Source organism: Ictalurus punctatus, chromosome 1, assembly GCF_001660625.3.
Source record: "Ictalurus punctatus breed USDA103 chromosome 1, Coco_2.0, whole genome shotgun sequence".
NCBI classification, from domain to species: domain Eukaryota; kingdom Metazoa; phylum Chordata; class Actinopteri; order Siluriformes; family Ictaluridae; genus Ictalurus; species Ictalurus punctatus.
In genome coordinates this window covers 30,772,476-30,789,758 of record NC_030416.2, presented here as the reverse complement: position 1 = coordinate 30,789,758, position 17,283 = coordinate 30,772,476, and the positions used below count along the sequence as shown (strand labels likewise).

At 37.3% G+C, this 17,283-nt stretch overlaps 1 protein-coding gene across 2 annotated transcripts; it reads right to left on the bottom strand.

Annotated features, from left to right (window-relative positions):
• Positions 1-5,729: 5,729 nt before the first annotated feature.
• On the bottom strand, positions 5,730-17,131 carry LOC108272069 (cytochrome b5). Of its 2 annotated transcripts, none has more exons than XM_017480215.3 (5): positions 16,848-17,130; positions 14,096-14,224; positions 11,274-11,303; positions 11,030-11,064; positions 5,730-7,467 (listed from the first exon to the last, which is right to left on the bottom strand). In XM_017480215.3, the coding sequence occupies exons 1-5, from the start codon at positions 16,980-16,982 to the stop codon at positions 7,383-7,385; spliced, it is 414 nt and encodes a 137-aa protein (XP_017335704.1). In that variant the 5' UTR covers positions 16,983-17,130; the 3' UTR covers positions 5,730-7,382. The 2 variants fall into 2 exon arrangements, with proteins under 2 accessions (XP_017335704.1, XP_047014302.1); XM_047158346.2 differs by lacking the exon at positions 5,730-7,467 and adding an exon at positions 8,757-9,099 and having other exon boundaries at positions 16,848-17,131.
• Between the last annotated feature and the right edge of the window lie 152 nt (positions 17,132-17,283).

Here is a 17,283-nt window from a genome sequence, read left to right as displayed (position 1 = left end):
CACTTGCCATTTGAATTGAATTCTAAACTGTATATTTAGATTAACTTGGACATACTCTACTGAAATGTATTGTGTTTCAATCACACTGACTTTTCTACAAGTTTTATTTTATGTTTGACCTTGCCATACCTATAACAAACTTTTTTTTTTTTTTTTACAAACTACTGTTTGTGAGACATCAGGAGTCTTGGGAACATAGTGTTCAACAGGTGGTGCCTTCAGTAATAAGCCATTAAAATGCCATTTGCGTTCTTTTTTTCCCAGCACATCGGTAGGAAATGATCTTACAAACAGCTGCCATGAGCGTCCTCCGTTCTAAATCACAGACACTGCCGTCAGTGTTATGCGCCGACCAATATCCTCCTGCTGGAAATGATGTCGTGGTACCAATTACCTAGGAGAGTTATTTTAAATATACACTATAATGTGAAAAGTTTGTGGACACCTGACCATCACACTCATACGTGCTTGGTGAACATGTCATTCCAGATGTATTCCCCTGTTTGCTGTTATAATAAGTATATGTACTCTTCTGGGAAGGCGTCCCACTAGATTTTGGGGATCATTGTGTGTTCATTCAGTAACAAGAGCATTAGTGAGGTCAGGTATTGATGTTGTGTGAGGAGGTCTGGGGTGCAGTCGGTGTTCCAGTTCATTTCAAAGGTGTTCAGTGGGGTTGAAGTCAGGGCTCTGTGCAGGACACTCGAGTTCTTCCAGTCCAACCTTGATAAACCATGTCTTCATGGAGCTGGCTTTGTGCACAAGGGCATCGTCATGCTGGAACAGGTTCGGACTCCTTAGTTCCAGTGAAGGGAAATTATAACGCTACAGCATTCTATACAATTGTGTGCTTCAGACTTTGTGGCAGCAGTTTGGGGAAGAACCACATATGGGTGTGATGGTCAGGTGTCCACAAACTTTTGGCCATGTCGCGTATAGCACAGTTTTATTAATCCGTCCTTCTCCATTTGGTCATTTGTGAAATGCAAATGCATTTAGTCAGAGATTTGAGTATGTTGTTGTATGTTTGCATCATCAAACATTGTAACATTTTCTCATAAAAACACTGCAGTGGAAACAAAACTTTTAATGAAAAGACTGCTCACATTGTACTGCTTAAAACAAAGCTGTAGGACTTGAGCGATTCGTTATAATGAAGCAGAGATTTTTTTTTTTTATTCCAATTTTTTTTTGTCATAGGCTACAGACGCAAACTTAGCACTGGTTATGCATAACTAAATTTAGCAACAGATTGGACAGGATGATTAATTCATGCTAAGTAGAATAGACATACTAAACAAGTGTATTAGGATGTAGATAGATGCTCATTCATTGTTTAAAAAAAAAAAAAAAAACACAAAAGGTTATTATGCTTTTTATTTATACAGATTTTATAGAATAAAACACATGTCTAAATTCCTCCTAAACAACAAATTCTCCAAAACTATTCTTCATCATTTCTTAATGATTAATCAGAACTTATTATTCAACCACATTAACTGAGTTACCTCACTTATTGATTCAGACCGATGTAAAAGTGTGTCTGACACCATTGCGTAATACCGTCATTGCGTGACGGTCGGTACAATAATAACGTCTCGGATGGGATTCTGATGATGTCATTAACGGCCTTGAGCTTTACAACAGTCTCTTTATCTAACTTATGTAAATCAGGTTGGGCAAAAACATAAGAGGCACGGTAGTATCAAAGTGTCAGACTGGATAGGCCGGATGTTATTCCTGTTATGAACTCCTCTTGCTTGAGCACATAAAATCATGTCATGTGACAATATTTAGCACTGGTCAATATTAGTGGAGTGACCGCCGTCGAGTCGTGAAATACGTGTCGTGTCCCATGGGACCGGGTTTGCATCACAGCCTTGTCACGGGAAGTCGAATGAGGATAACAAAAGAGTAACTGTTGTTACATACTTACTTATATTAACAACAACAATAATAAGAGCACCTCCAGGGTTGGTTGGGGGTTCGAATCCCACCTCTGTCCTGTGCACGGAGTTTCCATGTTCTCCCTGTGCTTCAGGGTTTTCCTCCACGTACTCAGGTTTCCTCCTCCAGTTCCAAATTGGACGTAGTGTGTGAATGCGTGTACGATCGTGCCCTGCAACAGGTTGGCACTCCTTCCAGGGATTCCACTACCTCGTGCCCCGAGTTTAGGCTCCAGACTCTCCCACGGCCCTTAAACGTGTTTTTATTTTAGTATAATCTAACTAGTATTATTACAGCTGGGTGAGAAAGGACAGGAAATGTTGAAAAGTTCTTATCTGCTTTGTAATTATGATGTCATGATTTGTTTGGCTCCACTGTCCCATTAGAAAGAAGCAACACCAGACCAGTACGAAGTTCTTCTAACTGATCACCTGCTGATGAAAAAAGTCTATCCTGATGGCCGTGGTGTCTTCCAGGACGACTGCGCCCCGTCCGCAGGGTTCACTGAATGATTGAATGCGGATGAAAATGATATAAATAATATGCTAGGACCGGATCTCAACTCAATTGAAGACCTATGAGAGATTTTGGAGTGATGTGGTAGATGTACGTCATGTTGATTTCTCCTTTTTTCGTTACCTGTCTGTATAGTACGATGTGCACGGAAATACACGTAGTAACAGTATAAAAGAGTGTACTGATCTGAGAAAACCATACAAATCCAAATTGTTACGATTGTATGCAGTGTGTACCGATGGCCACCAGATAGCAGCAGTGTAACACTTTAGTGCAATCAGCCTTGCACGTGTCAGGCGACGTGTCTTGAAATCTTGATGAAGTTTTGTATAATCTTACCACACACATCACACAGGAAATCTCTAGTATACGGTCTAACGCTTGCACTTTTATGATGAGACAGAACGTGTGGGTTTGACAAAGAGACACAATATGTCTGGCTTGACCTCCATTGGCTCACTGTTGCTGCTGGCATTGAGTTCAGCTCGTTCCCAGTTCCCATCCTCAATATGTGTCCCTGCTGCGGTTGTTAATTAACTGCTGACTTCAGTCAGATGTCTTTGACTCACCCAAGTGTGACAGCTCCGGTCTTACTAAACTCTATTATAGATTAGTTCCTCAAGGTCTACGGTCCATCTCAGTGTCTACGGTCTGCGAGTCAGAGGAGCTTGGTTTTCCACTACTGCAAGTCTAAAACCATACTCTTAAGGGTGTTCTCACATCTAGTTCTCTTTTAAACGAACCATACTTTCTCGTGTTACTAGAACTACTGTAGCTGCAAATGACTTTCTGGATATTTAACAACTGATGACCATTTCTTGTTTACACCAAGACTTCTTTAGAACTATGATCCTAGCTGTGTAGCACTGAATTATAGATAATGTCATTCAACATGGTTCAAAAACAGAACTGTTGCGAAATACCAGAAGCGTCTGGGGGATGAAAGAAAGCAATAAGGTGAGGGATTTTGTCACAGAACCATCAAAACTAACTTCTGCTTCATGCCATAGGCCTACTTGTGACTTTCACATCATTGCTTGGCAAAGACACAATGCAAATATACACTACATACATTCACCGGCCATTAACATTATTTTTCAGATCTTCATCTGTCCAGTTTCAGTGAGGCTGTGCCCACACTAGACTCAGATTCCTGTTCTTGGCTGACAAGAGTAGAACCTGATGTGGTCTTCTGCTGCCCATCCGCCCATACTTTTCTGCTGACCACGACTGTAAAGCATAGTTATTTGAGTTACACTAGCCTTCCTGTCAGCTTGAGCCAGTCTGGCCGTTCTCTTCTGGCCTCTCTCATCAACAAGCTATTTCTGCCTGCAGAACTGGATGGTTTTTGTTTTTTGCACCATCCTAGAGACTGTTGTGTGTGAAAATCCAAGGAGATCAGCACTTTTCTGAAATACTCAAACCAGCCCATCTGGCACCAGCAACTATGCCAAATCACTGAGATCACATTTTTGCCATTCTGGTGTTTGATATGAACATCAGCTGAAGTTCTTGACCTGTATTTGCATGACATTATGTGTTTCTGGACTGCTGCCACATGATTGAGCTGAATAAAGTACCCTATGACTGTATATTACAATAGTAATATACGGTAAATGTTTCGCTCTTACCATTATTATTACTGCTGCCTAACTTTTTAAGCTTAATAGTATAATTTCTATTGCTACAATGCCTTTATTAGCAGTCTTGTTGCTACCTAACATTAGCAACACAACTTATTTTGCTGTGGGATCACACTAAACAATTGGCAGCCATTAGAGTATTTTTTGTAACTTGGTTTTTAACTGTAAAGTGGGAGAGAAAAAACTGCAGCTACATATGGACAGCAAGCATTAAGTTCTTTTGACATAAACCAAAACAGGAAGCAGACCGGGAACATTTTGTTTTCGCAAGACACATATCAAGTGGACCACAAAATGAACCAGAACCAAACCACACTGAGAATGTCTAGAGGTGGTCCGAGTACGGTTCACTCGCGGGCCATTTTAGAGGGGTTGTGTTCACATACTGCATGCACACAAAATACCAAGTCATCAATCACAGACCACTTGGAATGCTAAAATGGATTTAGTGTGAAAACACCCTCATGCTTCTGCACACACAAATGGAGCCGTTTCGCCTCCTGCGTACGTGTATACTGTACGTGTCGTTCTCTATTTGACGCACCACATTTGTCCATTACTCAATATTATCGACATTACCGTGTAGCATTAGGTATAATAAGTATCTCCATTAATTGGCACTTTGTATCACAGCTTTGTACTTGGATTGGCTTCTGCTGCACTTCTAAGTCACTTTGGATAAAAGCATCCGCCAATAGGGATGGGCGATATGGACTTAAAATTATATCACAATATTATCCGGTATTTGTTGTGATAACGAGATCAGTGACGACATAAATATGGTACCATTCACCACTGTTTTCGACTACAAGTGATAGCTGTGATCTTGAGAGCCTGAGAAACATAAACCTTGATCTAAAAATAGAACTGATTTTCTGTAACCAAACCAGTTACAGATTGTAGAGGTAGCTCCTTGTTTAGCGATAAACTCCTCCTCGGCTCCACGTCCACCTTCCGCAGTTATTGTTTTCGCTCTACATGTAAGCTGTGAATGACGCGCAGACTGTCGCACAGAAATACGTCATCAACTAGACTTCATCGTTATTATCGCAGGAATTCTTATTGGGGAGAATTTCTACCGGTATATCGCCCATCCCTATCTGCCACGTGAATAGATGTAAATGCATTTTATACTGGAAGAAAGCAAAAAAAATACACGAATCTAAAAGTGACTCATTGACATGTACTTGGCAATATATAAACCTTTTGCTACTGTCCTGTGATGATGTTTGAACATAGAAAGTATGCAACATCCATCCATTTCCTGTATCATTTACCCTATACACAGGGTCATGGGGAGCCTGGAGCCTCTCCCAGGGAACTCCAGAGACACCCTGGACAGGGTGCAAACACGTTGCAGGGCACACTCACACACACATATTCTACATTCAAATGCACACAGTATGGACAATTTGGAAATGCCAATCAGCCTAGAACACATGTCTTTGGACTGAGGAAAGAAACCCCTGAAGCACAGGGAGAACATGCAAACTCTGCTCACACAGAGTGGAGGTGGGATTTGAACCCCCGACCCAGGAGGTGCGAGGCAAACGCGCTAACCACTAAACCACCACGTGCCCAAAATAGTTACACATGCACACACACAAAAACAATAACATAAAATTCCACATAATTAGTTCTTTAATGCAATTAAAGCATGAACAATGGGGGGAAAAAACCCTCAAATTGACTCTTTTGCACATAAGCTCAATTTTTAATCACCTGCTGCAACAGGAAAGGATTCAAACTATGCTTTGTTGACCATTATGCTATTCCTGAGTGGATCAGTCACACGGAAGCTTACATACAGCTCTTCTCCTGTAACGTGTCATCAACCTTCATTTTCCTTGAGCCTGTGTGTGTCAGAACTGGCCCAGAACAGTATATCCTGCCTGACTGTGTGTGAAAGTACATAGCAGACAAAATGAAATTTGGAAACACTTCTGATTTTGTACATTTTGGGTCACTTTAGAGAAAGACAAGAAAACAAGTGTTTGATATGAATACACTCACATTCACTCTCTCTCTCTATCTATATATCTATATATATATATATATATATATATATATATATATATATATATATATATATATATATATATATATATATATATATATATATATATATATATGAATACTTGGGTTGCTACAAAATATGTGAGCAGTGATATATTTAACATGATGCATAATGATCCTGACAATACATTGCTTACCTTCAGTGATATAAAATGGAATGCTTTAGCACCGTATCTATTCATCAGTACCCCAGTGGTCCTTAGTACGAGACCTCAATATTGATAAAGCCCTTTGTGAGCTGGGACGGATATGTTAGGAGTAGTAAAATATGCAGAATACGTGCCAAATCAATGGACAATGGCTATGTTTTCCCATCCCTGGTGATGGAGTATCACTTATCCTGTACATTTGAGTGTTTTTCCCCTCTCTAATGCACCTACTTCACCTCAGGAAGGGCTATTAATTAGCTGAGTAGAAAATTAAGGGGGATTGGGAGCAGGGAAAACACTCAAATGTGTAGGACTAAGAGTGGGAACCTAGTCCTAAACCAGTGGTGATCCCCGTACAACAGGATAAGACAGCAGCAGCGTTTAAAAAAACAAAAAACGTCGGTGTTGTAATCCAGTGTCAAATCACGTAACGGTGATATAAAGTTAGTACAAGCGAAAAGAAAAAGAATCGCCTTCACAGACCAAAATGGATCTATTTGTGTTTTTAAATCATTAAAAATCACTGAATAAAATGCCTCAGGCGGCTAGATGTCTGTTAATTGCATACGTTGAAATATCCAAAGGTTTCTACATGTAATTAGAAGTCATTATGCAGCTACTGCCACCCTGTTGAGTTTTATTACACATAAGCTTGCAACACTAATTCCATAATTATATTTACACAATGATAACACAATCAGACACTTACGAGCGTTACACATTTATACTGTTTAGGATATGCGTCTCGAATATGGCCAAATATTTCCCGCTCGTGAATACTTCTACAGCTTATTATCTGAACGTTACAATAGTAGAATTTTCATCCTAACGTACGAACTGGAAAGCTACCCAAAAAAAAAAAAAAGAAAAAAAAGAAAAAGCCTTCATTAATTATAGCTGTGACGGCTGGTGGAAGAAAAAAATACCCTGAAATGTGTTATGTTATGGGTGTTGTAGTTCGGAGTTCAGAACGTGTGCTGAGGAAATTAGGTACAGCAGTGTCAGCGAACAACAACAGTCCACTAAAAGTGTGTTTGTGTGTGAGAATCGGTCATGCATCTTCGGCCGTATATATACGGTACATCAGTGTGACGATCACAGCGGCAAGGAGAGGTATCAACCAGTTCGACCACCAGCTTCAGCCAAAGGACAGAAGAAGAAGAAGAACAACAACAACAACGGTCATCAAATGTGTTGTAAATATTGTTCAATATAAACAGAAATCATGTGTACTTAGTGTTCTTAATATTTAAGTAATGCCACAAATGCTAGTATGTGTTAACTTTGTTCTACCAAGGCTCTGGGATTCATATTTATTTTTAAATACTCATAAGCTAATAAGCATCCTATTGTTAGTTTAGTGCTGAAAACCATCACTGTGAGATGCTTTACTGCGCAACATTCAAGTAACCGCCCATTTTAATGTCCATTTTAAACCATTAAATAATCTATCGGCTATAAAACATTTGTAATGTCACAGCCCTGTGACATCTTTAGACATTCTCCCTCATTACAAACGTCTAATGATAAAAAAAAAAATCTAGCTAGCCGACGAGTTAACGGCTAGCAAACTAGCTTGGGTTTGTCACAAGTAGGCACAAGTGGGATGATGACGTTTTAATTTGCATCATCATATCCTCAGCGATTTATTTTAACAGTGTTTAAAACCTGTCAAAATATACCATACAACTTAAGAGTCGCAAATTTACGACCAGCATTAGCCAAGGTAGCTACCGGGCTAGCTTAGCTGAAAAGTTTCAACATAATCATTCAGGAGTTGGCTACAATATCTTTAACCTATAGCTAGATTTCATAACTAGCTAGCATTCATGTGCTCTCTATTAGGTTTTCTCAAGTGACTCTTGTATGTTTACTTCCCATCAAATGTTAGCATTTGAGATACAAACAGCGTTACAGTATTAAATGGAATTTTCTTAAAGCACAAACCACCAGACGTGCTGAAACTCTAGAGAAGAGTGCTGCAAAATCTACGTACATGACTTTCTCTCTAGTGTAGTATGACTGTTAGTTTAGTGATGGGTCGTTCTTCAACGAATCTTTTATATGACGTTTGGTTCGTTTTGTCCAACACCCTTTCGTTTTATTTGCGACGTGAAATCCGCACAGGCTCTGTACAGGAAATAGAAACAATGGGTGCTTCTCGATACTCAAACTGATGCTTCCTCGTTTCCTCGCTCCTCCGTCCTGCATCACGAGGAGGCGAGGAACGAGGAGTGAGGAAGCTTCCCGAGGAGCTAGGAGCGAGGATGCATGGGGTCTATCCTACGCTGAAATGTTTCTTGTCGAAAAATCTGACGCATGTATCAATTCCCCTCCTCCTTTACATCTGCCACAATCTCAAACAAAAAGTCCTTTGATGATGTGATGGCATTTTGTGTGAAATATACTTAAATAATAATAATAATAATAAGCCAACAATGAGTATTGTAATTTATTGATCCTTGCATGTATATGCAAAGCTGAGCAAAAGATTATTATATATGTATTGTTCATTAATTCATTGTTGAATAATCCAGACAGTTCACAAACTATCAGTGCGTTTTGCTTTATTACGAATGTTGTTATTAACAACATAACAGCAGATCCCTGAAGCGCAGTCAGGTCATCCAGCTGAGCACAGTCATCGTTAACTGACGTCGGTTTGAGTGACGTTTGAGAGAGCGAGGATATTCCATTCGACATGCTTCGATACCTCTCTCCTCGCAGCTCATCCTTGCATCCTTCCCTCGCATCCTCAAGGGGTGGAGCTAAGACGCAAGGAAAGGAAGCGAGGAAAGGAAACGAGGATGCGCAAACAAGAGATGAGAAGCACCCAATTAGTTGACCTCTCAAGTCTTCTGGTCCGAGTCGTTCCTTCTTTTGTCACGTGACAGCCGCATATGCTATCGGTGCGTTCAAGTCAAGTCAGAAATATCGTATTTACGGTACGAGTTGAACACATGAACGCCAAAGCAAAGAGTGGGAACTTGGGCGTGTCCTAGTTGGGGGCGTGTCAATAAGAATACATGGTGGAATCAATGGATACAACGTCTGTAGCTGACGGTAAATTTGTTTCAATTGAATGTTCACTCGTCTCAGAAGGTGATTTCAGTTTTTATGTTAATTTTATTTTCATTTTTTGCCTGCACCAGCGTTGGTGCCACGAGGGCCTCAGGGGGCCCAGCCCGACCCGGCCACCTATGTCACTGTGCCCCCTCACCTCTGGTAAGCACCCTACCCCATCCCACCTGCTGAACACGATTTCAGCCGCTGGGACTCAGCACCACACCATTGTGCCTTTTTACTTCTTGAAATATTAATAATTAACTAAATATTTTTTAAACAATTTTCCAAATGCATTTAGTTTTACCATGAATACTGATTATGACTGGAAAGTAGACGTTGACTAAAAAAAAAAAAACGTAACGTCATGACGTACAGTCGTAATCGGCCAATTACATACACATACATGCCGCTATTACGACAGTGAAGTAAATGAAGGATGAGCGTGGTCGTGAGAGCAAACTTTGCAAAGCAAAGCAAAGACTTTTGTTAGCAAAGTCTAAAATATTTAACATTTAGCTTGATAATTCAACAATAATGGATTTAAGGAAATGGTTCACCACCTAGTCCTAGCACTAGCACAGCTAATGGTAATGTCAGCACGCCAGTGACAGAGCCCGGCGACGGAGGAAAGCACGCAGACGATGGCTACTACGAGACTTCTTTTGGAACAACATAAAGTACTTTGTAAAGGTGTTTTGTCCGCACTCAAACTCGCAGTCACACTCTGGGCCTCTACCACCATGTGTGAGAACTCCTTTTCTGTGCTCAAGAACAATGGACAACAGGCGAGCAATGAACTACACTCGTAAAGCTCAGCTCGTGCATCTTGCATTTGAATGGCACCTTACAAAAAAACTTCGCAACGAATGGAAAGACCTTGTTCTGAGAAAGATTAACACCTCCACTCGTCGCCTGCAGCTTTTCTAAAAGTAACATGTCTAGTATGTGGTTATGACAACATTGCTGGTCGTTATTATTTACGTGAGTGCTTTTTGGGTGGCCTTGATCTTTAGCGTTGATGGTGAAGACATGATGGTTTTTATAGTGTGCCACACTTAATCTTTGCTTAAAAATAGGTTTAGTAAAGTGGTATTATTATTATTATTATTATTATTATTATTATTGTAATAATTCTTGGCTAAGGTAATATGAAATGTGAGCCTGTATTTACACTACTCACAACCCCAAATTAACCAGCTGCCACCACCTTTAATTACCCAGGGAAGGCCGGCGAAAGGAGTCTGATCAAACACAATTAAAAAGAAAACATACGGTATTTTATTAACACTTCATTCTTTAAAATTATTATTATTAGTTTAGAGAGATGGGTGAGGTAGGGTGAACGACTCGGACCAGAAGACCCAGTTGAGTGGTGAATTAATCATTTCTGTTTCTCATCATTTGTCCTTCGCTGCATTATCATTTTTCTTTTTTTCGTTATTCAGAATATGATCAAGGTTTGTGTAAAGTGGGCGCTTGAAAATGTAACGTTATAATCGAATTCTGATCAAACGAACGAAATGACTTGAATAAAGATTTGTTCATTTTGCTGAACGAGATTCAAAGATCCAAATCAGTAAAACGATCTGAACTTCCCATCAGTGTGTTAGTTGCAGTGCATTTTGGGCTTACCTTGTGGTTTCATGAACTGTGGTTACAAGTGATTCCTGAAAAGATTTACAAAGAAACAACACTTTTATCTCATTCATATATATATATATATATATATATATATATATATATATATATATATATATATATATATATATATATATATATATATATATATATAAAATCATATGAATATGTAAGTTTAGGGGGCAAAAATACAACAATGTCAGTGGTAGTGACTTTTCTAATAGTGGGTGTTACTCACGGGTGGTTTGCCAATTTTCTGCCGGTCATCCTAGAAAGAAAGAGAGAGAGAGAGAGAGAGAGAGAGAGAGAGAGAGAGAGAGAGAGAGAGAGAGAGAGAGAGAGAGAGAGAGAGAGAGTGAAAGAGAGCGAGAGAGTGTGTAAAAAAAAGAGTGAGAGAGGGAGACAGAAGAACCGTCATTCATCATCAACTGTCTTCCACTTTACAAATAATGCACTAAATACTTTTTTTTTTTTTTTTTAAATAACTACCATGATGCCGTGTATATTTTGTGGATTTGAAATAGTATAACGTACTCTGCAAGACACAGCTGAAAGCTACATAATGCTATTAAAGAATAAATTGTTAGAAAGCATGCAAGCTCCGTAATGAATTGAACACTGTGAATGCAGTCCTGTGCAGCCTAATAAAATGGATTCCAGGCAGCGCCTCCAGCGCTAAAACATCTGGTGTTGCATAAGCTATAGTTACACATCACCCAAAAAACCAAAACATTTATCTAGCCCGGCAGCACAAAGCAGCGTGTTCAGAAGGGAAATGGCCCAGACTCATTCCTAGATTACACAAGAGAACCACAATGTTCTGGTTGACTGCAGCTCAGTTATGCACTCATGATATACTGTAGCGTGTAGCGTCTGCACCTTCAGATCTCACATGCCACAAATAGTACACTAGTACTTCAGGATGGAACTGAAGTTATCATGGTATGACACACACACATATACATATATACATATATATATGTACATATACATATATACATATATATATATATATATATATATATATATATATATATATATATATATATATATATATATATATATATATATACATATACATACACACACACACACACACACACACATACATTATATATATATATATATATATATATATATATATATATATATATATATACATATACATACACACACACACACACACACACACATACATTTATATATATATATATATATATATATATATATATATATATATATATATATATATATATATATATATATATACATATATATATATATATATATATATATATATATACATTATATATATATATATATATATATATATATAATGTATATATATATATATATATGTATATATATATATATATATATATATATGTATATATATATATATATATATATATATATATATACATATATATATATATATACATTATATATATATATATATATATATACACACATTATATATATATATATATATATATATATATATATATATATATATATATATACATTATATATATATATATATATATATATATATATATATATACACATTATATATATATATATATATATATATATATATATATATATATATATATATATATTCTACATACAAATGTAAGTATTGTTATTTAGTCAGGAAAAAGATGATCAATGGTTCATCAAAACAATGCCGGTATTATATATTATATTATATTATATTATATTATATTATATATTATGTGATTTTAAACTGCAGTGTAAGATCACTGAACTCTTTTATGCGTAGTGTCAACACTAGGGCTGGGTATTGAGAACAATTTGGCAATTCGATTCTTATTTATATGGTTTCGATTCGATTAAATATCGATTAGTAATCAATATTTCATTTAAAATGTTAGTTGTGCAGACATGGAATCCATGTTTTAATATAAATGCTGGTAATTGGAACGCTCCCACTTAGCTATATTACTGAAATACACATTTACATTAACAACAGGGCCCATACAATTATGTTTAATTACTTTTTACTTTTACTTTGAGAAACAAACATTGTAACAAGAAATCATAAATATGTGCATACAGTGCACACAAGGTAAGCACAAGCTGTACATTACTGTAATAATAAAAATAAAAACGTTGTAAATGTGAGACAGTGAAATAATTCATTAACAACTTAAAACATGGTTAAGAAATAAAACCGTTTTTAAAAATTCATGTAAGACACGAAAGATGGCGACGTGCTCAGGACGAGAGAATGGTCACATCCGCTCAAGTAAAGCACGCGTGTTAAGAATCGATTCGGGGATTTCATAAATCCAGATCGTTTCCTTAAACTGAAGATCGATTAAAATCAGAGAATCGTTTTTTTTTTGTTTGTTTTTTTTAAACCCAGCCCTAGTCAACACTTACAGACACTTCAGCATATATATTTTTGGAAATATATTTCTGGATAAAATCACCTTCGAATTACATACATTATTTCATTTTAATTGAACGCAAGTCATTATCCTGATTTCTAAAATAAAAAAAATTAAAAATAAACTTTTTTTTGTGCCTGAATCAACATATTAGATTTTTAGGTTAGTTTTAAAAAGATAAAAATATATTTATTTATTGTTTAGTTTCCTTTTTTTGCCCCAAGACCAAAAAGGATATCGCGTGAAGGATATTCCTTTATTTATGATATTTTATTGATGATATTTTGTACGAATGGTAACAATGTTTTTGTTTTTTTTAACATGCATAAGAAAGTCAAAATTCATATATTGTGCAATTGTAAGTAAATAAAAAACATCTAAAGAAGCTGGATATGTTTATAAACAATGTATGCATGAATAAAAAGCATCCTATCTGGTTTAAAAAATAAAACTGGGACATAATCTCATGGAAAGTCTCTCACCTGATAATACACACCATTATCGATACCATAAAGGATAACATTAACGGTTGTAACTATTTCAGCTACTGGTGTATGTATCGGTGTCTTAAACTTTGAATCAGTGTTCTCTTCACGCCACACACACACACTAAGAAACTGAACTGTACTCGAACTGCACTCACCGGATGCAGTTCTCCGATCATCATGCCCTTAGACATTTCTCTGGCGTCTGTGGAGTGACCCACGTCCTCGAAGCTCTCCGTGGCGTCTCCTCCGGCCTGCTCTCGTAACACCTCCTCTCCTCCTGGGTGCTGGGCAGGACAGACACAGTGGTGGGTCAGAGAGTCAGTCAGTCACACGCTACCTGCCAGTCTACGAAAGTTTTCGCACACCCAGTGTATTAAACGTTAAGTAGTAGTAAGTGAAAGAAGCCGATCTTGTGCTGCAGCTCGAAGACAATTCATCGAGCTGTGAAGTAAAACGACACAATTATGACTTTGTACAACTAGACAACTCCTTCCACCAGATACTGGTGCTGATATGGCATAAATATATCACAATACTATTGACAGGTGAAAAAATAAGTACACCCCATGGAAATTGTTGGCTTTGTTGACATGGCTTTGTTGTGGACAAGCAAACATTAGATCCTCTTTAAAACCTATCAATGAAGTTGATGTACTTGAAGAAACCCAGAAGGAAAATGAGCTTTTTCAATCATTTATTCAGCAGAAATATCAATAGATGTGATATTCTTCTGTGGAAAAAGTAAGTACACCCTTGGCCTGGGAATCTAGTACTGCCCATTTAGCAGAAATAACTTCTTATAGGTCTTTTTGCATAATTGTCCACCGGGCTTGCTGGAATATTTGACCACTCTTCCTGCTCATTGTAGTCTCGCAAAAGCTTTTTCCTGGCACACCACCCACGCAGGTCAGATTTTGCAATCTCTTTCTGATGGTAGAAGTGTGCACTTTGACACCAACAGTTGTAAGACTTACTAGCAGATCCTGTGATGAAATTTTGGGGTTCTTGTTCTTGGAGATGACTTTTCGCATCAGACGGTCTGCTCTTGGGCTGAATTTGCTGGGACGGCCAGTCCTGGACAAATTGGCAGTCGTTTGAAATCTGCGCCATTTGTAGATTATTTTAATTATTTTATTTAGTATTTCAAATAATTTAGAGATCTTTTTAAATCCCTTGCCAGACTCCTAGGCATCCGCAACCTTTCATATGAAGGCCTTACAGAACTCTTTAGATCTTGGCATGATGACACGACACACCTCAATAACAAAGGGAACACCAGGCACTAGATGTGAGAGGGGTTTAAATAAGGCAGGTTCTAATCACTGGCACCAAATCAAACACCTGAGTCTAATATTATGGATTTGAAGGTGTGTACTTATTTTTTCCATGTGACTGATCTGTTTTTTTGTTCATTTAAATTGTGAAAATTACTACAAAATGTCTATTTTATGTGTCATTTGAAAGAGCTTTATTAACAGGCACTGTTTCAAAGAGGATCAAACGTTTGCTTGTCCAAATATTTTTAAAAAGTCAACAATTTAAATGGGATGTACTTATTTTTTCACATGACTGTGCATATATATGTATATATGTATGTATGTATGTATGTATGTATGTATGTATGTATGTGTGTATATATATATATATATATATATATATATATATATATATATATATATATATATATATATATAAATTTACATATATACACACACACACACACACACATACATACATACATACATACATATATATATACATATATACATACATACATATATATATATATATATATATATATATATATATATATATATAGAGAGAGAGAGAGAGAGAGAGAGAGAGAGAGAGAGAGAGAGAGAGAGAGATGGAGGTATTGAGATATAGACAGATAGATAGATAAAATGCCCTAGTAATTTTTGTACATTAAGTTTATGCAAGTGGGCTTGATGGAGTGTGTGTGGGGTCATGTGTACCTTATGCAGGTTTCTCATCTTATATCTTAGGTGGGTTTAAGAATAATGAGTTAGGACTGAACTGGAAAAGAGTGGAGTTTTACCTTACTAGAGAAAAGGAAAGACAAGCAGACTGATGCAGACAAAAAAAAGAAAGAACGAATCAGACAATGAAACACAGGGGGGAAAAGGAAAGAAGAAGACAGATAGATAGATACCGAAAGAAAGAAAGAAAGAAAGAAAGAAAGAAAGAAAGAAAGAAAGAAAGAAAGACACACAGGCAGAGATAGATGAAAGACAGAATTTTTACAAACTTTTTATTGTGTATAAATGTGTGAATGTGTGTGTCTGTACTTTAATGTTACCAGTGTAAAGTCTTTCACCATGCCAATAACCCTATCTGAATGTGAATCTGGGAGAAGAAGAGAAATCTTCCTGTAGCTGGACATGGTATACAGCTGTGAAATCATCAGTGAGATGAGCTTTAACAGCACACTGCAGTAATGCTCCAGCTCTCTCTCTCTCTCTCTCTCTCTCTCTCTCTCTCTCTCTCTCTCTCTCTCACTTTGTGTGTGTGTAATATAAATCATCACCATGTTGTTATGTGAGCAGATTTATCATGAAATGTCCAGCCATCTTAGAGCCTCAATCTGCTGACTAATCCTATCTGGAAACCATAACTCACAGCCAAACATCTCTCTCTCTCTCTCTCTCTCTCTCTCTCTCTCTCTCTCTCTCTCACACACACACACACACACACACACACACACACACACTTAATGTTATATTACTTATAGTAGGCTCTGTAATACTATACCCAATCATTCACACATTAACACACTGTAACTAGCTTCACAGTATCAAGCTTTTCATGTTTTAATTTTGAATCCTGTGACTCGTGGAGAAAAATATAAATATTTATATATTTATAATATAAACGTTTAAGACGCACCTCTTCCAGAAACTTTGTCACATCGTACACTTTGTGGTTGATGATAATCCATGTACTTTTGAACGAGTTGTGTTCCTCCACTTCAGACAAGCGGTAATATTTCACCGCTTTCCCGTCGGAGCAGTGTTCCTCCATGGTCTTTTAATGAAGGTGTAGTGTATATCTCAGCACTAACAGTGTAATAATCAAACTTTGTCCGCACTAACACAACTCAGAAACTCAGGAACTCGGGAACTGTCTCCAGCTCCGAGATACAACAGTAGCAGCTTTCCTGACAACGCCAAGACCCGCCTACACACACCCGCCTGCGCTCCGTTCTGATTGGTTAACTCAGTCACGCTCAGTCGTGCTCAGTCGCTCCATTCTGATTGGATAAAATCCATATCAATCAATCAATCCTGTAGAAGCAAGGTTTAAAAAAAAAAAAAAAAAAAAA